Source organism: Chiloscyllium plagiosum, unplaced genomic scaffold, assembly GCF_037043375.1.
Source record: "Chiloscyllium plagiosum isolate Xiang-an unplaced genomic scaffold, Cpla_swu_hap1 HiC_scaffold_3, whole genome shotgun sequence".
Taxonomy (NCBI): domain Eukaryota; kingdom Metazoa; phylum Chordata; class Chondrichthyes; order Orectolobiformes; family Hemiscylliidae; genus Chiloscyllium; species Chiloscyllium plagiosum.
Window position 1 is genome coordinate 33683504 of NW_028270141.1, and position 27562 is coordinate 33711065.

Sequence of the window (27562 nt, forward strand, 5' to 3'; positions counted from 1 at the left end):
AGTTGGAGTGATAAATAGTAGTCCATTAACAGAACAGTGCAGAACTGAGAGGTGATGATAAATAGTGGCTGAAAAATCTACCAATGACAACATAGCTTCTGTAGCATAGGAATGTAAAAAAAAGCACCAGAGAAGATGGCACGAAGAGCACATGACACCATTATACCCCACTAAAGCTGTGACACCAGATGATCATAGTGAGCCATATACATTGCAGAATGTTTGCCCCTTAGAAGAGTTAGCTATTTGAGATGAGTTTGATTTCTTGTTGTCACATGCACTGTCATATATAGTGAAAAGTGATTTTTTTTTTGCACGCTATACAGGTAGACCATACCATACACTGTGCATCAGATAGCAGAACAGAGTGCAGAATAGAGTGTTACAGCCATAGAGAACTTTAAGGGGGCATAGCTTTAAATTAAGGGGGGGTAGATATAGGACTGAAGTTAGGGGTAGGTTCTTCACTCAGCGAGTCATGAGTTCATGGAATGCCCTGCCAGTAGCAGTGGTGGACTCTCCCTCTTTATGGGCATTTAAGCGGGCATTGGATAGGTATATGGAAGATAGTGGGTTAGTATAGGTTAGGTGGGCTTGGATCGGCGCAACATCGAGGGCCAAAGGGCCTGTACTGCGCTGTATTCTTCTATGTTCTATGTTCTATGTTCTAGAAGGTATATATATATAGAGAGAGAGATCAACATGAATATGTGAGAGGTCTTTTCAAAAGCCAGATGACATCAGGGAAGAAGCTGTTCTTGAATCTATTTGTACATGCATTCAAACTTTTATATCTTCTGCCCGACAGAAGACGGTGGAATAGAGTATAACCAGGGTGGGAGGGGTCTTTACCAAAGTAACTTCTCAATGTTCTCAGGATCCAAAAAAAGATACCATTACATGTGAGGCCTTAAAGAAGCTGAATAAGTTTTGCCTGGAGGGGAGATATTCTATTTATACATGAGAACATTGGCCCCAATTATGTGTTCTGGAATGCAGATATAGATGTCAATGGAGATTTCACCAACTGGCACAGTGGCTCAGTGGTTAGCATTGCTGCCTCATAGCACCAGGGTCCCAGGTTTGATTCCAGCCTTGGGCAACTGTGTGGAGTTTGCACATTCTCCCTGTGTCTGCGTGGGTTTCCTCCCACAGTCCAAAGATGTGCAAGTCAGGTGAATTGGCCATGCAACCACTGAGATGGATGAACATTTTTCATTGTTGAAGCAACTGATAAATTGAATAAAAGGCTTCATGATAATCTGAACACAAACATCAAGTGTCTCACTTTCAAACTTGATTTCTTTCTTCCCAGAGTGTTTCAGTGGCCTATAAACCTGATGAAAGGTATGAGCTGTACTCCCCATGTAGCTCTCCCATATTCTAGCCCAAAAATGGTTTCCTGCTAAATACACAATTAGAAATTTGAAAATTGCAGGCATCTAAACTTGTGCTATAGCCAGAATGTTCTCATATTGCCCAATTTTCTTTATTGGTATAATTATTATTTGCTCTTGAAACAAACCAAAGCAATATGGCAAGATTATTTGTGATGAGATTCATTCATGTCACATAAACTGCATCGTGTCATATTTAGAAACTGCACTACTTATCAGGCTTTCTCACTTTATAGCTTCTGGTAGTAATATAACTGATGTTGTATAAGGACATCACAACAGATTTTACTCTTTTGGGTAAGTAATATAAGTTCAGAAGACTTAGGCTGAATGGATATGCAAATACTGAAACTGAAGTGCCAATGTTACCACTAAAATGTGCAATGTACAGTGTAATTCACAGTAACATTTCAGATTAATCTCAGTGTTCCTTTATTCATAAGATAAAAGAAGGAAAATGATCAGTTTGAAATCTTCAGCATAGGTAGGTGGGTATGCCACTCTGCCTGACTGACTTCATTTGTATCCTAAGGACATATTACTTTTGCTGACAGAATTTAAGGCATTTATTCCACAAAGATTAGCATAACTCAGCTTATTGAAGTTTTTTTTTGCAAAACTACCTCAACCTGTTTGTTTCATTTAATACTCCCTCTCAGGTCATAATTGATGTGATAATACAGTTTTATGGATTCCTGACCTGACTAGCTGGATTTTAACATTTGAGTCCCTTCCATTGAGGGAAACCATCAATGTGACTATGATTCACTAGTGACAGGGTGTCCATGGTCCCCCTGGGAGCATGGCCACCTTTCTGTCCTTATAATGTACTTTTGTTTGGTGGTAAGTTTAACTGAAGTTTGACCATTTGGTTTTGAATTGCTATCAGATGAGAGGCCTGAGAATGTGTATCAATGTCTGTGGGCCATTTTTGAGGATTACCCCTTGCCAAAAGGTGGGCTCAGTGTTATTGTCTACCTCTTGATAAAGAGTTGTCACTCCCACTGGAGAGCAAAGTGGTTCGTTAAGGCAACAACTTATTCACTCCAGCCCAGTGAAGAAGAGGCACAATAGCTCAAGCTCAGGTCATGCACTTAGAAATTTAATAAGCCAGCAATCTCGCACTGCTTACATTAATTATTCGATGAAATGCACTCAATAGCTGATGCCAGCACTCTCCATGCCATGGCTTCCTCCTCCCTAGAAGTATGGGACCATTAGACCTTCACACAACAAGGTCAAATTCTGTAACTCACAAGACAGGTATCTTGCCATTGTGTGAGCAATCAGGATGAACAGATAAGCTTTTGCTCAGCTTGCATAGCATTCTGCCAGACCAAGACCATTAATATTTCAATAAAGTTCATAAAATACCTGCTTGGTTTGATGATATTGATAATGATAGAGTTGTTGACACTTATCCAGATGAAGAGCATAAGGAACCTGCTGACATCTTGTTGAATCAGAACAGCATACAATTTATTAAGATCCATTAATCATCCAATTTGATGCGTTCTTTGAGCACTATTCATTTTAAGTGACAGTTGACCAATGGCAATGTGCTTTCTGCTTCCAAAGTTTTAAGTCCCAGTCAGGAATTTATGCTCAACTGTTCAACAAGCTGATAGTTCTTTGCCTTTATATGTGGTTGAGGATTTTCCTGATCTGTGCCCTGAGACCATCATAGCTTTGCTTTTGAAGACCTATTTATGGAGAACCTTGACGTTGAGGCCATTGGAATCTTTCCAGAATACCTCAGCACACTTGCTGTCAGTTCCACTGAACGTGAAGGATTGGGATGATGTCTTCAATCCAGTTTTTCCAAGTTAGCATGACACAGCTGGAACTTTCAAGAGTAATGTCGATGTTGATATGTAGACAGCCTCCATAATAAACAAGCATCTCCCCAAGAACACTAGGGTGAAACTATTGGAGCTTGGATGAAAATTAAATGATCTTGTAAATCTTGCAGTCTTTGCTTGGTGTGAAGATGTGGGAATCATTGTACAGTACCTTAACCAGCATTTCTTGTGAAGTTGTCCAATGAGGTTTTACACTTGTCACAGCATCTTCTGATGTCTGATGCTACAATGGAGAGACAACATCTGGAATACCGTGTACAGTATCAATCTGTTGGTTCTTGTTCTCTTTGGCAGTCCGTCATGACTCGCTTCCATCCTAAAAATTAGATCTCAGGTGGGTAAGACTCGAATACAAAATCTGCTGTCTCTGTCATAGATGGGGTCAGACAGTGTTTGGGGGAATGGAAGAGTGGGAAGTCTGAGTTGCCACGTGCTGCTTTCTTTGCTAATGTTTGACTTCAGCTTGTCATCAGCTGTCAGACAAGATCCTTCCCAGATGCTTTCCTTTCCCTTTTGGGTGGTCTTAGGCCAAGGTTTCTCAAGTGTTGTTGGGTATGTTGGATGTTTTCAGGAAGGGCTTTGAAACACTCTGTCTGCCCACCTGTGGCTCACTTGCCATGTCGAAGCTCTGAGTCAAGCACTTGTTTTAAGTGTCCATGTCCCCCATGTAGGAGAATTCTATGGCCTGTCCAATGCAGCTGATCGAATGTGGTCTGTGCTTCATCAGGCATGTAGACTTGAGTGATAAAGCAGATGATTGAATGTCTATCTTTCCAATGAATTTGTAGTATCTTGCAGAGGCAGCTCTGCCAGTACCTTTTTGGGCTTTTGAGGTACACAATTTTTCCACCATTGTGTTCTGATGGTCTACTAACTGAATAGAGATTAGGTTTTTCCAGGCACCTCTTTATAAAATTTGACAAAGTATTCTGTGCTATTCATACTTCTAAATTTCTCTAGATTGGCATAAAGGTAGGTCCAGTGGATTATATTGAAGCTCACATTCACCAACCATTTCAAGAAGGTGAGAAACTGAAATGTATTCTTGGTTCAGTACTGAGCTGGTATGGTCTTCATGTTTAGCGAATGGGATTTCCCCTTCAGCCACAGGTCATTGAAGGAAGGATGCAAACATGGTGGCACTGGCGAAGCACAGCTGGTCAGGCAGCATCTGACGAGCAGGAGAGTCGACGTTTTGAACATAAGCTCTTCACCTTGAATGTCATGGAGGCCAAAGGGGGCTGTGAGACAAATGGGAGAGGGTTGGAGCTGATGGGAAGGTTGCCAGGAATGTGATAGGTAGATGGGGGTGGGGGTGATATGGATAGGATGGAGAAGAGGGTCGAGCAGATAGAAATTAAGAAGGAAGATGGACAGGTAGGACAGTTCAAGAGTTTGGTGCTGACTTAGAAGGTTGGATCTGGGATAAGGTGGGGCAGGGGAGATGAGGAAACTGGTGAAATTGACATTGATTCCATGTGGTTGGAGGCTACCTAGGTGGAAAACGAGGTGTCTAGTGCGTGTGTCCCAGAGATGTTCTCTGAAACGTTCTGCAAGTTGGCATCCCTGAAGTGGAGGAGACTGCATCATGAGCAATGGACACAAGAGATGAGGTGTTTGGATGTGCAGGAAAATCACTGCTGGATATGGAAGGATCTTTTGGGGCCTTGGATGGAGGTGAGGGGGTAGGTGTGTGCGTAGGTTTTACACCTCATCTTTTGTGTCCGTTGCTCTCAATGTGGTCTCCTCTGCATCAAGGAGACAGGACACCAACTTATGGAAATTTCAGAGAATGTCTCCGGGACACACACCTTAAACAACTCCACCGCCCTGTGACCGACCACTTCAACTCCCTCTCCCACTGTGCCAAGGACATGCAAGTCCTGGGCCACCTCCACCACCAAATCCTAGCCACCCAACGACTGGAGGAAGATCATCTCATCTTCCATCTAGGGACTCTCCAACCACAGGGAATCAATGTTGATTTCACCAGTTTCCTCATTTCCCCTCCCCCCAGCTTATCCCAGATCCAACCCTCCAATTTGGTACTGCCCTCTTAAACTGTCCTACCTATCCATCTTCCTTTCCACCTACCCGCTCCACCCTCTGCTCCGACCTATCACTTTCGCCCCATCTTCATCTACCTACGGCATTCCCAGCCACCTTCCTCTCAGCAACCAAACACCCTCCCAATTTATCTCTCAGTCCCCATGTGCGCCCCCCTTCCCACATTCCTGAAGAACTTATGCTGGAAAAGTTGGCTGCCCCGCTCCTCAGATGCTGCCTGACCTGCTGTGCTTTTCCAGTGCCACACTTTTTGACTCTGATCTTCAGCATCTGCAGTCCTCACTTTCTCCCTGCAAATGTGGTGGGAGCAGTGCAGAGAAGACTAATACCTGGAATGGGCAGGTTGTCTTATGAGGAAATGAGGACAGGTGAGGCTTTTACCTGATAGAATATCGAAAAATAAGATGTGACCTGATTGAAATATATAAGATACTGGAGTGTGTTTGACAAGGGAGATATGGAGGAGATGCTTCCTCTTACGGCAGTGTCTCAAACTGAAGGTTACCATTTCAAAGTAAAGAGTAAACCAGTTTAAAACAGAGATGCAGCATGTTCTGTTTTCCTCCAGAGGGTTGTGAGTCTTTTGAACTTTCTTCCTGAAAAGGTAATAGAAGCAGAGTCCTAAAATGGAGTGATTACTTTAAGCAAGGAGGTGAACGTTCATTGGGGTGGGAGGAATCTGGATTTGAGGTTACAGTGAGATCAGGCCTGATCTTATTAAATGAAGGAGCAGGCTGAAGGGGCTACATTACCTATTCCTACTCCTTGTTTCTATGTTCATAATTAGGCCGTGCAGCCACTTCTAAAATTCCAACAGAAGTCAAAGATCTGTGTAAGTTTCAGCTCCAGCTCAGTTGTTAGCACTCATGTCACACTCCATGTACTTGGTCACTTCGTTTATGCTGGTGTTCCAATGCAATACCATAAGTGTTGCATTTTCAGAGGTGCTGAATTTCTAATGAGTCTTTTTTTTCTGAGACCCTACTTGTTTTTACACTGAAGGACATATTTTACCATTTGAAGCAAGAACATGGGAGTTAGTTTCAGTGATCTGACAGCTGTTCTCCTTTGATCTACGTTCCAAAAGCAGCCAATCTGATCATTACCACTTGCTGTTTGTGGGAGCGTGCTGTTTAGAAATTGGTTATGACATTTATTTCTTTCAAAGGTGATTCCACTTCTAAGAGTTCTTCATTGATTGTGAATTCTTTCAGTATGCTGGGAAAGACACATGATAAATGAAAGTTTTTGTTATATATATATATCTACTGATTGACAATGTGATTAAATGTGTTGCATGTTTTGTTTGTTTTAAAGCTCCCTGTAACCTCAACATCACATCTCGAAATGGCACGATCTACTCCCCTGGGTTTCCAAATGAATATCCAAACTCAATGGATTGTAGTTGGCTCATTACAGTACCTCCAGGACATGGGATTTACATCAATTTCACACTGCTCCAGACAGAACCAGTGAACGACTACATTGCTGTATGGTATGACCTATATTTACTTGCAAACAAAATTACATGTGGAATGAACATAATTGTTAAAGTATAATGTTAATATTGCAAGGACAAAATGTTGAATTATGCTTCATATTATGTTTAAGCCACTACACTTGATAAATATGGCTGCTGTTATAATGTGACAGTATTGCATAGTTAGAGCAAAACTAAACTACCTCGGATATTGTTTACTGTGTCGCAGAACCAATATTTATTTTCAGGATATTCCAACTTTGCAGATGATTTCCAATCTGTTCTGAATTTGCAATGACATTCCTGATATTTAAATGCCATTTGTTTCCTTTTGCTACAAGTGGGATTAGCATTCAGAATTTCCACACTGACCTGCAAGTCACAAATTAGGCCCTTTCCTGACTTGCAAGTTGTGAGACTGCCCCCCAAACCCCATTCTCACCTTAGTTTTGTTTCTGAGAGAGGGGTATGCACTGTGGTCATGATTTGCAAATTGAAATAGTGTACGGCTACTGAAGTGGGCAGCTGTGCCTGGGGGCAAGCCAAGGCAACAAGGCCTGGGGCTTGAGAGCATCTTCACTTGTTGCCATTCTCAAAGAAAAGCATCCCCACTATCATCAACTAGGACTTGGAATCAGACAATACCAATAAAAGCCACCGCCCCATCAGTGGTATTGCCATTCAATAGAGATGCCAGGTAGACTTGTACTCTCAGGCTCCTTTATCCCAGAGGGGGATCTGCTGCTGCTTGGATGGATGTACATTAGTGAGCTTCATGAAGGCTTTCTCTCTGTCAGCTCAAGCAAATTATCCTTCACAATTGACCACCGCTTTGCTCATTATGTATGCACTATGGTTTAAGATGCCACATTTTTGCTATCATGTAGATTCATCAGCAGCCAACCTATTCACCACTCTTGGGGCCTTTTGGTATTTCTACTGTGGGTGACTTATTTAAAACACCAGGTCAAACAATACCAGCCACAAATAGGCCTTAACTAAGCTTCAATAAGGAGGGAGATAAAAAGAGTACACAGTTAGCAATTCATTGGAAAAACAAATGTACATTACAGAGCACCCAAAGGAAATGCACATATTCAAGGGAACCTCGATTATCTGAACGTGATGGGCGGGCACTATGTTTGGACTATCGATTATCTGGTTAATTGATTAAATGCTTTTCTTCTGGGGCTTGGAGTTGTTAAAGTTTGCACCCCGTTCAGGAGACTGCAGAAGCGCACACCACATGAGGTTCCGCCCTGACCCTGCGCCTCCCCTGCCCCCGAGCCCATACAACACCGTCCCCCCAACCCCGTCCCATGCAACACCTCCCCCACCCCCCACCCCCTGCCCCCAACCCTGTCCAACATTGCCCCCTCTCTGGGGCAGCCGGACTGTACACCAACAAGACTGCTGCTGCTGCAGTTGCCTTTGTGTGATAAGTCTCCAAATAGCACACACACGTCTGTTTTGACAGGTTCCACCTTTGCCCTTACAGGACAATGTTAGAGAGATCGTGTGGGGAAGGAGGGTTTAGGGTAAACCCCTGTGTAGAACTCCAGGAAAAGTGTGGGGAGAAAGTGAGAGAGGGCGAGCAGTCAGTCATTTGGAGACGGTGCCTGTTTAAACACTGTAAACAAAAGACACGATCACTGTTGGAGACGCGTCTTTGATGTAATGTTTCCATCGGGACCTTAAGATCTCCTTTGGCTAATCCGATATTCCGATAATTGGTATTGAGATAATTGAGGTTCCACTGTTCACAGGAAGAGTGTGCAAACTCCACACAGACAGACACCGAAGGGTGAAATTTGACCTCGGTCCCTGGCACTGTGAGGCAGCACTGCTAACCAGTGAATCACTGTGCTGCCCTGCACCGAGTGCTTTATCATGTTAGAACACTGCTTAAGGGAGTTCTACGCTTTCCTCTATGCCCAGTGTTGAATATCTCGTAATTTTTTACTTGAAGAAAGGAGAGCCTTCAAACAGTTGAAACTATGAACTTTGCCTTTCCGCCTGTTGTTCAAGAAATGAAACAAAAACAAATACCAAATGTGACATTTGCTTTTGGGACCAAGCTGGGACTGACAGCCTTTCATGCAACAGCAAACATACTGTCAGTAAATTTACAGATTGCTTCACCCAACTCACATTGATTGGAATCGGGTGCTGATTAAACCCTGACTGATTTTGCACAGCTATCGAGCACCTTATCATACTGAAAGTGATAGTCCTCCTGCTCAGTTCCTTCATTTTCCTTCCCAGAAGATTGCTGCTGTTTACCCAGCTCCTCAGCTTCCATCACATCCCTTCTTTGACCTGCTTTTTGGTCCTGTATCTAAGTAAGGATGTGCTGGCTTTGGAGGGAACCAGAGGAAATTTGCAAGAATGATCCCAGGCACGAAGGGCTTGTCATATGAAGAGAAGTTGAGGATTCTGGGTCTGTAATCGGTGGAGTTTAGAAGGATGAGGTGGGGGGGGTGGGGGAATTTAATTTAAACTTAAAGAATACTGAGGCCCAGAAAGAAGGGATGTTGAGAAGTTTATTCTCAGAGGACCCAAGGGCAAAGTCTCAAAGTGAAGGGACATTCCTTTAGAACTGAAATGAGAAAGGGTTTTTCCAGTCAGAGGGTGTAGAATTTGTAGAACTTATTGCCACAGGAGGCTATGGAGGCCAAGTCATTGAGCACATTTAAGATAGGTTGTTGATTAGTAAGAGGATCAAACGTTGTGGGGAGAAGGTGGGTGAATGGCGTTGAGAAACCTATCAGCCATGATCAAATGCCAGAACAGATTCAATGGGCCAAATGGCCTAATTCTGCTCCTATATCTTATGGTTTAATGTTCTCTGTTCTAAGATGCTTTTTTTGTGCAGTTTTCAAATCCTGATCTTGCACTTCTTTAAAAATAATGCAATACACAAAAATTAAAAGTTGGCCATTTGGAGTCTTACAGATTTACAGAATCGAAATAGATCCTTCGGTCCATGCCGACCAGATATCCAAAATAAATCTTGTCCTATTTCCCAACAACTGACCCATATCCTCGAAACTTTTCCTATTTATATACCCATCCAGATGCTATTTAATGCTTGTAATTGTACTAGGCTCGACCACTTCCTCTGGCAGCTCATTCAATGCATGCATTATCCTCTAGATAAAAAGTTGCTCCTTAGATCCCTTTTCAATCTTTCCCCTCTCACCTTAAACCTATGTCCTCTAGTTTTGGACTCCCCTACATGGGGAAAAGCCCTTGTCTATTTACCCTATCCATGCCCCTCATGATTTTATAAAGCTCTATGAAGTCACCCCTCAGTCTTTGACATTCCAGGGAAAATAGTTCCTCCCAATTCAGCCTCTCTCTGCAGCTCAAAGTCTTCAATCCTGGCAACGTCCTTGTAAGTCTTTTCTGAACCCTTTCAAGTATCACAACATTCTTCCGACAGCAGGAAGACCAGAATTGAACGTAATATTCAAAAAGTGGCCTAACCAATGTTTTGTACAGCTGCAACCTGACCGTGATTGTTTTAGAAGCTGGATTCCGTTAGGTTTTGAGATACACGCTGGCATCAGGTGCCTTTGGGTTGAAACAAAATAAATGCCAGCAAAAGCTTTTGTATTGGTTAAAAATGAGAAGTTGACACCAGCTCAGAGGAGATATAACAGATGGGCCCATTGACTGCCAGCAAATCAGATGCCTCCCCCTCCTTGAAGTGCATTTGAGGAGATTTGCCCTCCAGTTGTACTGTTCATAGAAAGTGGTTTTGTGTCTAAATGCAGATTGAGTCCCACATGGGGCTTAACTTGACACTGGAATGAGACTAATTTCACTTAGAATTAGTTTAGTCAGAAGATTTGATCATTCGTAAACTAGTTTAACTAGTGCAAAAACAAAACTACAGTCTACTGCAAATAAATGTGTCATGTGCTTGAATGGTGAAAGATGTTGTGTGATTTATTTTTTCATGAGATATGGATGTTACTGGACAGGCTAGCATTTGTTTTCCATCTCTAATTGCCCTTGAACTGAGTGGCATTTCAGAAGGCAGTGAGATTTACAGACATTGTTCTGTATCTGGAGTTATATGTAAGGACTGGGTAATGATAGCAGATTCCCCTCCCGAAAGGACATAGGTGAACCAGATAGATTATTTACAAAAAAGAAATTAGTGACCATAGTTCTCATGGTCATTGTAATTGAGGCAAGATTTAAATTCAGAATAATTAATTATTTTACTTCATTCAGTCGATGTTAAATTTCACAACCTGCCATGGTAGGGTTTGAATCTATGTCTTAAAAACATTCACCTGTACTCCTGGATTAAGAGTGCATTGACATTATCATTACACAATCATCTCCTCCTTATTTAGGAACTGAGATGACACATTCGATAATTGCTGTGAGCCTTGTTGATTACAGTGTTGTGCTGTTAATACAGCTACTTATCTCAGGACAAAACTCCACATTGCACAAACATATTTTCCTGAGATACAATACATGTTATAAATAGAAAAATAGAGTGACGTGTGAGATGAAGAGTCCTGATTGATAGGACTGTCTCTTTCACATACTTTTCTAATGAGAGATACTTGATTGTTAATGGTTAAATTTGAAATGAAATTATAATTTTAATCTATTAATCCTTAATTATGAACATTACCAACGGATGTATCCATTTAATTAAGCATTCTAACAAAGTTGTTATTGTGGACTCAGTAATTATCCTGGATTGAGTTGAAAATAATAATCTTGCTGTAAAATGGATTGGTACAGTTATACAGTACTTGAGTTTTATTTTAACCATCGAGATCACTAGAATTCCCTAAATCACATTATCTTTTAATCACTCCTGGGTAACCTTTACTCCGTCTGTCCAATAAATGTACTGTTACACGATCAGTCAATTTGCAGAGATGAAGTTTACACCTAGTGTTTCCCCAGTGATACCATTTTGTTGAAGTTGGACGCGGTGCAATACATTTCTTCCAAGATAATTTTCAAAGCAGTTTCATATTTTAGAATGAGATTGCTGCAGTTACATTCAAAGTGTCTCCAAGGGGAAATTGCCACCTCGTATTTTTTAAAATCCTCAACTGAAGTATTAATGTTGATTTTTATAACATATGAACAATGAAATTGTGGGTTAATGAATGTTGTCTTACTTGATGACAGAACTTGCATGGTAATGACTTTTCAAAGGCCAGTAGAAATTGGATTATAAATGCCCTTCTAGCTCATTAAGATCAGCCATTGTTTTCAACTACCTTTCTCGACTTGCATTCTCTCCTTTCAGTGGAAAGCATCAAACGTTGAGCCCAACTGTGGGAAGGGTTCAATCTTAAACTCTCCTGATCAGATACCTGATGACTGAAGGAGTCCATTCTCATGGAAGTTGACAAGCTGCCATAGTTTAAACTGTGATGGTGGCTCAGACTGAGATAACTGCAACACCATCTTGGAATACAATCTTCACGTTCTCAACTCAGTCATCTACTGATACACTTGCTGTACTCTTGCAGGCCAAGATGACACATCATTAGAGGCAGCAAGAGCCAACCAGAGGGGAGGAACCAGGACTGCCATGTTCAAATGCACAGGGAGGAATCTGTGTTGGCCATTGTTGGGACATCAGTTGTTGACTTCACAGTCAGAGGCCTTTGAAATCGTTGAAGATGAGACAATGCTCATAATATATTTTTCTTCTCCCATACTGCATCTCCCTTTTCCAAAGTAGTGCAGATTTAATGCATTAGTACAATCTTGCACTTTTTACTTCCTTTCTTTCCTTGGATCAAAGACTTTGCCCTTGTGCTTTTCTCCTGGCAGATAGCCCAAAAAAAAGTGCAACCTGGCCAGTCAGTGGAAGCACAGTTCACCGCTACAGCCCAGATATTGTCACTGGTCATTTCAAGGATATAGAGGCAAGATCTGCATGTGAGAGCTCCAGGATTAGTCTGCAGCCAGGGCAGGAAGCAAAGTTAACATAGGTACCAGTTCATCAGAAGGTGAGATTATGAATTACTCTGCTGCAGAGGATTCTGATGAGCACCTCAGCCTAATGCCAGTAGAAAAAAAATGCATAAAAAAAGACAGTGCATAACTAAATTGTGAAGTCTGTGATCAATGCCAAGGCGCATAATTCAAACCTTGATGTCTGTCTCTTCCAGAATGGAAGTGGGAGCCAACTCTATCGACACATGGGCATCCAAATGTGCTGCTGTATCTGATGATCAATGTTGGTTGATTACAGTCCAAGCAGATTACACCAAAAGTGTGTGTGTCATAGTGAAAGTTCAGACTGAAGTCGTGCAAGATGAGCTCGTAAGCTGGGACTACTGTGACCATAGCTGCCAAACAGAGTTAACAAACTGACCCCATAGGTCAACAATAACACTGAACATTAAGTCAAGGTTGAAGTTAATCTTTCACTGTACTTCTATCAACACAGAAATGTGTAAATGTCTAATATGTTTAAAAAGGGCTTGGAGGGTGTGACAGCATCCACCGTCTTGACTTTGAGCAGAAAATTACAGGGATTCTTTTTTAAAATAAGCAATATCAATTTACAAGTCAATTTTGCATTGTTTGTTGTTCATGTCTGCATTCCATCTCATTCTTTCTTGTTTCTCTTCATGCATGCTTTCAGTTTCACTTTATTTTATTTGGCTGCCTTTTCTATCTCACTTCCTTTTTCTCATCAACTGTTTCTGTTTTTGGCTTACTTCCTCCTCTTTTTCCTCTTTCTCTCTCTGTCTCACCTGAGAACTCCTTGAAGTAATTCAGGGACGATTAACTAACTCTTTTTGAATTCAGGATAATTAGAAAATGCACTGGGCCATAACAATGTTTTCAAGTCAGTTGATGGAAACCCAGCATAAATTCTGAAATCCATTTCATATTTTTTAGTAGCTGTCAATGTGAATTTTACAAGGTACTTATTCTGCTTTAGTTGTCTCTTGTTATGCTTATGTAGTTATCACATATAAACCAAAGATGTGCACTGAGAGAATACTAGGTATTTGATACAACAAAAACAGAAATTGATGGCGAAATTCAGCAGGTCTGATAGCAAGTATGAAGAGAAGAACAGTTAACATTTCAAGTTCAGTGACCCATCTCCAGAACTGGGTATTCAATTATTGCTTTAGAAACTGAAACAGAAATTAATGTTGTCTTCATTGTGTTAATGATTTGCTCAGGTGTAGGAAGGACAGAAAAAAAGACTTTAGAAGTAACTTCTGTTTTATGTTGTCTTTGGCAATGAATATTCTTGACTACTTAAGGTGAGCTGCTTAGCTCAATTGGCCAAATGACTAGCGTGTGAAGCAGATTAATACCAATAGCACAGGTTTCAAACTCCATTCCAACCGAGACAGAATAGATGCCTGACTCTGCAGTAGTACAAGATCTGAAAGATGAACAACAACTGGTTTTATTAAATATATTGAAATAGAAACTGAGGGCACTTTACTTGGATCCCAAATGCTCCGGGCTCCAGTTTCGTGTGATCTGATCATAATGACATAGCTTCTTTCATGCGTGCTCAGTGGTTATACCCTAAGTAAAAGCATAATTCCGTATACTATATAGCTTCTACATGTTATTGTAGTTTGACAAATAATCTTCAAGAACCTGCCTTCGGGGAGAGAACTCAAGAAGAGGAACCTTCAAACTTAATAAATTTAGCAAATGGTGCAATGTTAAACAGATAAATGTTTGAAATATTCATTCATCTATGTTGCCTAATTAAGCAAACTGTGTATCTCACCCTCCACAACAATACCCAGGAAGCTCTGTTCCAGTTTGCTTATTAGCCAGCAATTCACCTTTTAACATCAGGCATCTCTTGCTTGTCTAAATGTTTGAAATATAATTTTCTGACAAACAGAAATGATGTTAGAAGGCTTTGATCTTGAGGTCACATTTGGCAATGATCTCGCAGCTCTTATTCTCAAGGTCAGATTAAGCACTGTTTGAGATTTTGCTCCTATGTTAATAGAAGTTCAATGAAAAACCAACGTCAACCTTGACTTAATGTTCAGTGTTATTGTTGACCTATGGGGTCAGCTTGATAACTCTGTTTGGAAGGTGCAAAGATGACGGAAGTCATTGGGTGCCTGATGGATGACTGAACATAGAGCTAGGCTTGCCCGTGGAAACCACTATACATCCTTGCCTGTGGCTCATTTCACAAGTGACTTCACTTTGTTCTGGACTCTCCACAATCCTGCAATTCCAGTGTTGTTCTACCAGCAGTAGCCATAGCCTCCTTGGCATCCTGCCAGTCAACCTTTGGTTGTTCAGCAGTTCTTGTTCAGCAAGACATCCCCTCAGAGGAAGGCCTACCGATAGCCTCAACGTTGCCAGATTGGCATCTGGTTCAGAGGACCTTTACCAGAAGCGGTAGCATGGACCTCTCATCAGTTCTCCAGCTGCCTGGCAAGATCCATGCCTCGACCAAGTTCTTCTGCTGAATGTATGATTAATCTTATCTGAGAAACACAGGAGCACAACATCTCAACTAAAGATTTAAAGCTAGAGACAAAGACTATTACTGAATTCCAAGCTCTCAAGCCAAATGGATGATCCTGGAAAGTATTATTGTATGGTGCATCACTTGGATAACTGCAATAAACTTAAGCAGAATTATTTAATCACTTTGCTGTCTGAAATATTCTTCTATGGATTTATCTTCAAAATAATGACAGATTGGATTTTGGAAAGACAAGTTTAGCCCTGGGAATATTGCACAACTGTTTTCATGTGGATTTTTGAAGCCTTCTCTGATATAAATTTCAAAATACTGGCAAAGTTACTAATTTGAGACAAATCTTAATTTTTCTGCTAGAGATTAAATACGATGTGTATGGATTTAATGTGCAGAGCGATATGAATATCGATGATCTGTTACAGACAACTCATCTTAATGTTGCTAAAGTTTGTTTTTAATATGTAGCTGACACATAAAAGTTCAAAAAACAAAACAGTGCAACCATATAATCATGAGTAAAAATCGATAATTGTATATTGTCACTAATTTTCAGGCACACTTGTCTTCTTTCGTTATGCAGGGATGGGCCTGACCAGACCGCTCTACAACTAGGCATTTTCAGTGGCAACACAGCTCTGGAATCAGCTTACAGCACCACAAATCAGGTTCTTATCAAGTTTCACAGTGACTTCTCCGGAGGAGGATTCTTTGTTCTCAATTTTCACGGTCAGTCTGTTTCCGCAGAGCATGCTTATAAATTTTTATTAAAAGCAAATTTTGAACATTTGCAGATTAAACTGATGAGAAGGTCTTTTATAAAGTATTATTTGCAGCAAGGAATGACATTAATTAGAATGAAATGTTCCTAAATGAACATGGAATCTCAGACATGCAGATGCCATATAGTTTTAGTAGACATGCAGTTATACTGGGATGGAAGATACATATCATTACCCCCATTTGTTTTTAAAGAAAACCCCCATGTTTTTAAAGAAAAAACATGATGTTGCAGGGTTTGAAATGCCAGGGTTTAATCTCCTATTGAATAGATGTGCTCTTATAAGAGGCAAAAATAGCTGATCTTGTGGCAATGAGCCAACAGAAATCTCAAAATGGGTTTCATCTGCCAGCATAAATTTCACAACTTTCCAGTTAGAGAATTGAGATTTTTCTTGTGATTTAACCCATCTTTCACTATACCTTTACTGTGGAGTTGTACAGGTGCTACCTGCTACACTGTTAGCTCTCTACCAGCTCCCAGATGTGGGGAGGCTTTACGCACATATTTTTAACATCTGATATGACAGTCTCCTTCTCAACTCTAATTTCCAACTTCTTTCGTACACTTTTTTGGCTTTGTAAGTGTTTCACTGTAGTCATTGTTCCTTGGAACTATTGCAGTTTCAAAAATTATCATCAATGTAAAAAAAAAGCAATTGCTGTAACTGTGACAGACCAATGCACTTGTTAAGAAGATCTCAATGTTTTATTAACCTCAGAATTCACTGGCATGGGGTTTAAGGGGATAAAGCACTTCAACCATTAGCTCAACATTTGGCTGATTTGACATGACTGTGTATTTCCAGCTTTTTCTGTTTCTATAACAGAAACCCTCAATTACATTGGAATTTAGCCTTATTGCACTGTCACTAGCTCTCAATTAACTTTTACACAGAACCTCAAGATTGTACAATCGCTCACTTCCCTTTCTTTGTAAAGCACAGGATATGATAACTCAAGCTTCATGTCAGCTGGTTACAATCTTAATTTAATTTTTCTTTCCTATATTTCACCCTTTGTCCTTGCCACTGATATTGTCATTAAAAGATTCCTGTTTGAGCAGTGTGTGTAAACCATGATGTTCTTGTGCAGTGTGATTATTTCTGCCACCATACACATCACACAAAGGTAGTACAGCAACTGTGCTAACACGTCACAATACCTGAGTGGGAGACAAGGTTACAAAAGATAGAAATGTCTATGAAAAGATTTTGCAAACCCATTTTATATATATCTATATATATATTATACATTCTTACTGAACGAACACTTGCTTTTCTTCTACACACAAATAACCCAGTGGTAGATTCTTGATATAAGTGTGAATGCCTGAGGCCTCTAAGACTGAATGAATACCAATGCATAATGCTAAGACTGATGTGCATTGGGACGCTTCGTATAAATTTTAAAAATTATTTCATGGGATGTGGGCATTGCTGGTTCGTCAGCATTTATTGCCAATCCCTAGTTGCCCTTGAGAAGTTAGTGATGAGCTGCCTCCTGGAATTGCTGCAGATCACCTGCTGTGGGTTCACCCGCAATGCCCCGAGGGAGGGAATTTGGGGTTTTGACACACCAACAGTGAAAGATTGGTGAAAAATTCCCAAGTCAGGATGGTGAGTGGCTTGCCTGGAAATTTGCAGGTAGTGGTGTTCCCACATATCTGCTGCCCTTGTCCTTCACATGGAAGTGGTCATGGGTTTGGAAGATGCTGTCTGAGGATCTTTGGTGAATTTTCTGCAGTACATCTTGTCAATAGTACACACTATTGGTACTAATCATGGGTGGTGGAGGGGTCAGATGTTTTTGAATGTGGTGCCAATCAAGTGGGCTGCTTTCTCCTAGATGGTGTCAAGCTTCCTGACTGTTGTTGGAGCTGCAACCATCCAGGCAAATGAGGAGTATTCCATCATACTTCAGACTTGTGCCTTGTAGTTGGTGGATAGGCTTTGGGAGTCAGGAATACCTCTTGCTGCAATATTACTAGCCTTTGACCTGTTCTTACAGACACTGTGTTTATGTGGTGAGTACAGTTGAGTTTCTGGGGTCAATGGTAACCTCCATGATCTTGATAGTGGAGGATTCAATGATGGTAACACCATTGAATGATAAGACACAGAGGTTAGATTGTCTCTTCCTGGTGATGGTCACTTCCTGGCATTTGTGACACACGAATGTCACTTGCTGCTAGTCAGCTTGGATCTTGTTGCATCTAAACACAGACTGCTTCAGTATCTGAGGAGTTATTTCTGATGCTGTACATTGTGCAAACATCAGCGAATATCCCCACTTTTGACCTAGTGATGTCAGGAAAGTCATTGATGAAGCAGCTGAAGATGGTTGAGCTGAGGGCATTACCCTGAGGAACCTACACAGAAACATCCTCAAACTGAGATGACAGACCAACAACAACCACAACCATCTTCCGATGTGTCAGGTATGACTCTCTCAGGCTTCTTGATGAGTCACCTGGTCAAATGCGGTTTTGATGTCGAGGGCTGTCATTCCCACCTCTCCTCCGCAATTCAGCTCTTTTGTTGATGTTTGAACCAAGGATTTGAGTGGCCATGGCAGAACCCAAACTGGACTTCACTGAGCATTATTTCTGGCAGGTGCTGCTTGATAACACTATTTATGGCACCGTCCATCACTTCTCTGGTGATGTTTAGCAGACTAATGGGGCAGTAATTGGCTTGGTTGGATTTGTCCTAATTTCTATATATAGGATATACCTGGGTAATTTTTCTACATTGTTGGGTAAATGCCAGTATTGCGACTGTATTGGCTGGGGGAGCAGCAAGTTCTGGAGCACAAGTCTTCAGTACTATTGCCGGAATATTGTCAGGACCCAGTACCTTTGCACTACCAGTACATTCAACCATTTCTTGGTATCTAAGATGTTGAGCTACACTGGAGGAGGCTGTGATGAATTATCCACTCGGTACTTCTGGCGGAAGATTGCTGCAAAAGCTGCAGCCTTTTCTTTTGCAACATCGAGATGGGGTCTTTCATCATTGAGTTTGGAGATATTTACAAAATCACCTCCTCCAATGAGTAGTTTAATTGTCCATCACCATTCATGACTGGATGTGGCAGGACTGGAGAGCTTTGATCTGATTCGTTGCTTGTGAGATCACTTAGCTCTGTTTATTGCTTAGCTGCTTCTGCTATTTGGCATGCAATTACTCTTGTTGGTGGCATCATCAGGTTGATATCCCATTTCCAGGTATACCTGATGCTGCTCCTGGCAAGCTCTCTTGTACTCTTCAGTGAACCAGGGTTGCTCCCATAGCTTGATGATAATAGTTGAGTGAGGCTGATGCTGAGCCATGAGATTGTGGAATGTGCTGAAGTACAATTCTGTTGGTGTTGATGGCCCTCAGTGTCTTATGAATGCCCAGACTTGAATTGGTAATTCTGTTTGATGCCTGTCCATTTAGCATGGTCATAGTGCCACACAATACAATGGAGAGTATTCTCAATGTCAAGGCGGAACTTGGTTTCCAGAACGACTGTATGGTGATCGTTCTTACCGATAATTTCATGGCCATTTGCAACTGCAACCGCCAGATTGGTAAGGATGAGGTAAAAAAGATTATCCCTTTTGTTGGTTCCTTCATCACCTGCTGCAGACCCAATCTCGCTGCTATGTCCCTGAGGACCTGACCAGCTCAATCTATAGTACTGCTGCCAAACTACTTTTGGTTGTGGACTTTGAAATCCTCGACCTAGAGTACATTTTGTGCTCTTGCCACCTTAACTGTGCCTTCCAAATGTTGTTCAACATGGAGCAGTACTAATTCATCAGGCAAAGGAGGACAGTACATAGTATCCAGCAGGAGGCTTCCTTGCCCATGTCTAACCTGAAACCATGAGACTTCATGGGGTCCAGAGACAATGTCTAGGACTCCCAGGGCAACTCCTTCCCGATTGTGTATCACTGTGCTATTACCTCTGCCAGGTCTGTCCTGCCAGTGGGATAGGACATATCCAGGGATGATAATAGTGGTGTCTGGGACAATGTAAGGAATGATTCCTTGAGTATGACTATGTTTAGCCTGTTGCTTGAATAGTGAGACAGCTCTCCCAAATCTGGCACTGGCCCCCAAATGTTAGGAGGGAGGACTTTACAGCGTTGACAGAGCTGTTTCTGCCTTTGAAGAAATTTCGTGAAAACCTCATCCCCAATCAAACAGAAAGAAGGTCCTCCCTTGATTCAGATGAAATGCTTGGAATTGATGTGGATACTTCTGCCTTTCTTCATGGTTCAGCATCCTTTCCTACTTCTCCCCTTCCCCCACTACTGCAAGCAGGGCCAATTTGTCAGCATTGTAAAGGTTATAAGTGGTGTCTGAAATTTCCGACCTTCTTTACACTACACATGGCCACTGCCAGCCCATCGATCTGCTAATTCAATGTCCAGAAGTTAAATTTGAGCAGAGTTCCTGATCTTAATCAGTTTCCATTGAGTGGGTGTGGATTTCAGCTGAGGGCCAGAATGCTTTCACAGCAGAGCATTCTGGCGACACAGACTGTTTGCAGAATAATATCCTTAGTGAGACTTCATATTGGGTTGTGTTTTACTTCTGATAGAATACTTCACAAAAAAATCTTTACCTTATTGAGACAAAAGGCAAAAACCTTTTCCAAGAGTAAAACACTTCTGTAAGTGCCTATGGCAATGAACCATAATGCAAGTCATTCTTTGGTGCAGCTTACATAAGCTCTTGTCTCCTTCAAAAGTTTAACAAAAACTTATTTCTGTGTATTTTTGACTATGACAAAGTTGAACTATTCCATGAAGGTTAGCACCTGCAAGTTGTAAAATAACTTAATGTTCCGCAACCAGAGGACACGTTAATTGAGAGCATTTAATTAGGTAGGGTAGATTTGATTTAATGGCCAACATTTTGTTAAATTCTGTTAGATTGAAAAGAAATTCACACAGAAGATAAAATCTGTTACTTCTCACAAAACCTTTCACCATCTAATATTAGCAACAGTAGATCCCATGTAGCAGCTTGATATGTGCAACAACTTCAAGGACTGACTGATGAAATCTGCTGCACAATAATTCAAAGCATCTGTATACGATTGTACTTTTTCCTCAAGTTGTTCAAATGTGAAAATGGATGTCCTAAGTATAAAATACATTCCCCTGTTCCTAATACAAACTTCGTTTCTTCCAATATCGACACAGGGAAATCGTACTGCCTGTTGCCTCTGAATGATAGAAGAAATCACATTAATACCAGGCCAGGGACACTGACTGATATTCTGTAGATACCAAAAGACAAAAGAAAATGAGGCACTTTTATATGTAAAAGAATCTTCACTTTTCGGCCTTTGTCTTTTGTCGGTCACTTTAATTCTTTTTCCTAAGGTTTTCGATCCTTTTTCCCTACCTATTCTGTCTATAATACTGATGTGTTTGAATATGCTATCAAAACTCCTCTCAATCTCCAGAGAAAATAACCGCAGTTTCCCGAACTACCCACATAGGTTAGAGATTACACAGTATTGCCACCCTCTGAATAAGGCTGCGTGTAAATACTGATAGATCTTTCTTGTAGGCTGCCCTCTAAAATCTCAAATGGAATATCGGATGGTTTTTACCTCACTGTAGATCCTCAGTGATACCTGACTGAATTTCGATGCCTTTCCTACCACATTTCAAACAAATACATAAATACATTAAGTTCTCATTAAGTATAACCCCTTAAAAAAAAAATTCTCACTAGTTCTTAAATCTGTTTCCTTTCCTTCACAAAACTGGTGACATGAAACTTGAATGAACAAATTGGCATGTTTTAGGTTTGTGTTTGTCCAGCTGCATTTTGCAGTGCCCATCTTCATTGTAGAGACCAACAGCAGCGAATCCATATAAACTACCTGCTCCTCACTGTGTTTCTCCATGGATCAGAACTTGGTTCACTTCCTTCAAATGAGGCTCCTTGTCCGATATGTTTACGTTACACACAAAAAAACTAGAGAATCTTCGAATAATCCTTGAACAGATACAAATGAAAGGTGGGGCTCATATGAATTTTTCTGTGTTGACATTGCTTATCCCTTGGTTATTGAGATTCTCTAAACCGATATCCCACTAATCTCTCACTGAAATAGCGCTAATGATCCTGTTGCACTCTCTCCTTGACATTCTTGACTTTACTACAGGTTTGAAATAATTGATCACACCATCCTTCTCCAATGCTTCTTTATCGTGGTGCTGGTCAGTGTCGGTTACACCTGCATCTACATAGAACATAGAACAATACAGCACAGAACAGGCCCTTTGGCCCTCGATGTTGTGCCGAACATTTGTCCTAGCTTAAGCACCTATCCATGTACCTATCCAATTACCGCTTAAAGGTCACCAATGATTCTGACTCTGCCACTCCCACAGGCAGCGCATTCCATGCCCCCACCACTCTCTGGGTAAAGAACCTACCCCTGACTTGCCCCCTATACCTTCCAATCTTCACCTTAAATTTATGTCCCCTTGTAACACTCTGTTGTACCCGGGGAAAAAGTCTCTGACTATCTACTCTATCTATTCCCCTGATCATCTTTTAACCTCTATCAAGTCACCCCTCATCCTTCGCCATTTCAATGAGAAAAGGCCTAGCACACTGAACCTATCCTCGTACGACCTATTCTCCATTCCAGGCAACATCCTGGTAAATCTTCTCTGCACCCTCTCCAAAGCTTCCACACTTTTCCTAAAGTGAGGCGACCAGAACTGCACACAGTACTCCAAATGTGGCCTTACCAAGGTCCTGTACAGCTGCAACATCACCTCACGACTCTTGAATTCAATCCCTCTGCTAATGAACGCTAATACACCATAGGCCTTCTTACAAGCTCTATCCACCTGAGTGGCAACTTTCAAAGATCTATGAACATAGACCCCAAGATCCCTCTGCCCCTCCACCTTACTAAGAACCCTACCGTTAACTCTGTATTCCGCATTCTTATTTGTCCTTCGAAAATGGACAACCTCACACTTGACAGGGTTGAACTCCATCTGCTACTCCTCAGCCCAGCTCTGCATCATATCTAAGTCCCTTTGCAGCCGACAATAGCCCTCCTCACTATCCACAACTCCACCAATCTTCGTATCGTCTGCAAATTTACTGACCCACCCTTCGACTCCCTCTTCCAAGTCATTAATAAAAATTACAAACAGCAGAGGACCCAGAACTGATCCCTGCAGAACTCCACTTGTAACTGGGCTCCAGGCTGAATATTTACCATCTACCATCACTCTCTGACTTCGACCGGTTAGCCAGTTCTCTATCCAACTGGCCAAACTTCCCACTATCCCATGCCTCCTGACTTTCCACATAAGCCTACCATGAGGTACCTTATCAAATGCCTTACTAAAATCCATGTACACTATATTCACTGCTCTACCCTCATCCACATGCTTGGTCACCTCCTCAAAGAATTCAATAAGACTTGTAAGGCAAGACCTACCCCCCACAAATCTGTGCTGGCTGTCCCTAATCAAGCAGTGTCTTTCCAGATACTCATAAATCCTATCCCTCAGTACCCTTTCCATTACTATGCCGACCACCGAAGTAAGACTAACTGGCCTGCAATTCCTGGGGTTATTCCTATTCCCTTTTTTGAACAGGGGCACAACATTCGCAACTCTCCAGTCCCCTGGCACTACCCCCATTGACAGTGAAGACAAAAAGATCATTGCCAACAGTTCTGCAATTTCCTCTCTTGCTTCCCACATAATCCTAAGATATATCCCGTCAGGCCCGGGGGACTTGTCTATTCTCAAGCTTTTCAAAATGCCCAACACATCTTCCTTCCTAACAAGTATCTCTTCTAGCTTACCAGTCCGTTTCATACTCTCCTCTTCAACAATACGGGCCCTCTCATTTGTAAATACTGAAGAAAAGTACTCATTCAAGACCTCTCCTATCTCTTCCGACTCAATACACCATCTCCCACTACTGTCCTTGATCGGACCTACCCTCATTCTCGTCATTCTCATGTTTCTCACATATGCATAAAAGGCCTTGGGGTTATCCTTGATCCTACTCACCAAAGATTTTTCATGCCCTCTCTTAGTTCTCCTAATCCCTTTCTTCAGCTCCCTCCTGGCTATCCTGTATCCCTCCAACGCTTTGTCTGAACCTTGTTTCCTCAACCTTATGTAAGCCTCCTTCTTCCTCCTTACAAGATATTCAACCTCCCTCGTCAACCAAGGTTCCCTCACTTGACCATCTGTTTCCTGCCTGACAGGTACATACATATCAAGGACACGTCGTATCTGTTCCTTGAAAAAGTTCCACATTTCAACGACATCCTTCCCTGACGGCCTGTGCTCCCAATTTATGCTCCTCAGATCCTGTCTTGCAACATCGTATTTACCCTTCCCCCAATTGTAAAACCTACCCTGTTGTACACACCTATCTCTCTCCATAACCAAGGTGAAAGTTACAGAATTGTGGTCACCATCATCAAAATGCTCACCCACAAACAAGCCCATCACTTGTCCCGATTCATTACCAAGTACCAAATCCAATATGGCCTCCCCTCTGGTCGGACAATCTACATACTGAGTTAGAAAAGCTTCCTGGATACACTGCACAAACACCGCCCCGTCCAATCTACTTGATCTAAAGAGCTTCCAATCAATATTTGGGAAGTTGAAATGACTACTACCCTGTGGCTTTTGCACCTTTGCAAAATCTGTTTCCCAACCTGTTTCTCTACATCTCTGCTGCTATTGGGGGGCCTATAGTAAGCACCCAACAAGGTGACTGCTCCTTTCCTATTTCTGACTTCAGCCCATACTACCTCCAAAGGCAGATCCCCCTCGAACTTTCTGCAGCCGTTATACCATTTCTAATTAGCAACGCCACCCCCACTCCTTTTTTACCACCCCCCCCCCCCCCCAATCTTACTGAAATATCTGTAACCAGGAACCTCCAACAACCATTCCTGTCCCTCTTCTATCCACATTACCGTGATGGCCACAACATCGTAGTCCCAAGTACCGATCCATGCCTTAAGTTTACCCACCTTATTTCTGATACTCCTTGCGTTGAAGTATACACACTTGAGCCCATCTCTGTGTCCGCAAGCATTCCCTGTCAGTGCTACCTTCTCCACAGCCTCCCTACATTCTTGGACATCCTGAAAAACAGCTAACCTACTTGCTGGACTACAAGTCCGGATACCATCCCCCTGCCAAATTAGTTTAAACCCCCCCAAAGAGTGCTAGTAAACCTACCTCCCAGGATATTGGTGCCCTTCTGGTTCAGGTGCAACCCCTCCTGCTTGTACAGGTCCCACCTTCCCCAGAATGCAGTCCAATTTTCCAAATACCTGAAGCCCTCACTCCTACACCATCCTTGCAGCCACGTGTTCAACTGCACTCTCTCCCTATTCCTTGCCTCACTGTCACATGGCACCGGCAACAACCCAGTGATGACGACTCTGTCCGTCCTAGCTTTTAGCTTCCAGCCTAACTCCCTGAGCTCCTGAATGACCTCCCCACCCCTCTTCCTACCTATGTCGTTGGTGCCAACGTGCACCACAACATCTGGCTGCGCGCCCTCCCCCTTAAGGATTCTGAAGACACGGTCCGAGACGTCTCAGACCCTGGCACCCGGGAGGCAATAAACCATTCGAGAGTCCCTCCCATGTCTACATAACCGCCTGTCTGTCCCTCTAACTATAGAGTCTCCTATAACTAGCGCTCTCCTCCTCTCCCCCTTTCCCTTCTGGGCCTCAGAGCTGGACCTCGTGCCAGAGACCCGGTCACTGCAGCTTACCCCTGCTAGGCCATCACCCCCAACAGTATCCAAAGCGGTATACTTATTGTTGAGGGGAATGACCACAGGGGATCCCTGCACTGCCTGCTTCCTCCCCTTCCCACCTCTAACTGTTACCCAGCTACCTCTGTTCTCTGGCGTAACTACATCCCTGTAGCTTCTATCTATCACCCTCTCAGCCTCTCGAATAATCCTCAGTTCATCCAACTCCAGCTCCAGTTCCCTAACGCAGTCTGTGAGGAGCTGGAGCTGGATCTATCCAATCATATCCAACAGATCTCTGGCAATGATTGCTATCCCACCCATGATCTCTGGAGCTGAGCAAGAATCTGCAGTTGAACCTCTTCTCTTGCTTATTTGCATGCAGCTTCTCATGACATCATTTTTCAAAGACATTGAACCATGTTTCACATGTCTGTGGATGCTATCCACACTCTCTCTATACTGTCAGAACACTGGTCCAACATCCAGTGCTGGATAGCTATCAGTTTCATTCAGTGGAACAAATAACATTTCTATCCATCACAATTGATAGCTGTGATTTTGCTTGACACAAATAAACTGCCATTTTAAAATAAATCTCAGGACCTGCGTAGTGTTGATATAGCTATTATTCATTTCCCATCTAACTAGCTCTGCAAAGGTTATGGCAGGCCTCCTACAACCACAGCAGTGGTTTTGTACAGCTCAGTAGCTTGCTAAGCCACTGCAGAGGTTGAAGACGTCAACTGTATTGGTGCGGGACTGCAGGCAAATATAGGTCAGACTGGCAAAAAGGTAGAACGCCTTCTTTTAAGACATAGCCACAGTTGAGATTTGTAAAAGTCGATCAGCGAACCAGTGTTTTTTTTTTATTAAAGAAGGTCAACAGCTTTGTGGTCATTTCCCATTTACACCAGCTTTTTATTTCGAGATTTGTTCTTGACTGACTCAAATTCTCAAACTGTCAAGCTGGGATCTGAAGTAACTTTGTCTGATCGAGCAATCTAATGTTGTGACCATGGCAACTGGTCATAGAGCCAAAACAGTTATCAAAATTACATGTCCAAAGTGAATCATTGGCAGTGTTTTGAGAAAGACAGAGGACATGAAAAAATGGAATATAAATGCAAGTTTTTTTTTGTCTTAACTACCAGACCCTTCATCTCTGCTTCCTATTTGGATAATCATTCGGAGTGAACTTGCACGCTTCGGCTGTGTTTCAAGTAGCACAGCTGGTACACTTCACTCTCACATTCAATGATCATTGCATGCATGAAAGCTCAGTTTCTCTAATCAAACACAGAGAGCACTGGAAAAACAGAACCAGAGTCACATTGGACTCCAAACATTAACTCTCTTTCTCTCTCTCTATCGATGCTGCCATACTTCCTGGTTTCTCCAGAATTCTCTGTGTTTGTTTCAGACTTCCAGCATCTATGGTGCTTTATTTTTTATTTCTTCAATGTTCTGCCACTCTTTTCAACTACATCCTTCACAAAATCTATGATCTTTATCCTACCCCTTGTAGAATGTAGACAATAGTCCTCTGTCCTCTCATTACAACCAGGAGTATTATCCAACCAACCACTGTGTTGACTGTAAAATCTTGTTCTTCTGATATCATCTTAGACTCCACAAAGAAAGCAAAACAAGGAGAGCAGTCTTTAATGTAGAAAAAAACTTATTGTGGTTCTTGAAAGAGG

At 41.9% G+C, this 27562-nt stretch overlaps 1 protein-coding gene across 4 annotated transcripts in view; it reads left to right on the plus strand.

Annotated features, from left to right (window-relative positions):
* Positions 1-27562, plus strand: part of LOC122548600 (CUB and sushi domain-containing protein 1-like) — a 2407075-nt gene that overhangs the window by 2148565 nt on the left and 230948 nt on the right. For all 4 annotated transcript variants that reach the window (XM_087978377.1, XM_087978362.1, XM_087978369.1 and 1 more), the window contains exons 43-44: positions 6644-6821; positions 15878-16023. In XM_087978377.1, the coding sequence (XP_087834503.1) occupies positions 6644-6821; positions 15878-16023 (324 nt within the window). The remainder of the gene's footprint in view (positions 1-6643; positions 6822-15877; positions 16024-27562) is intronic.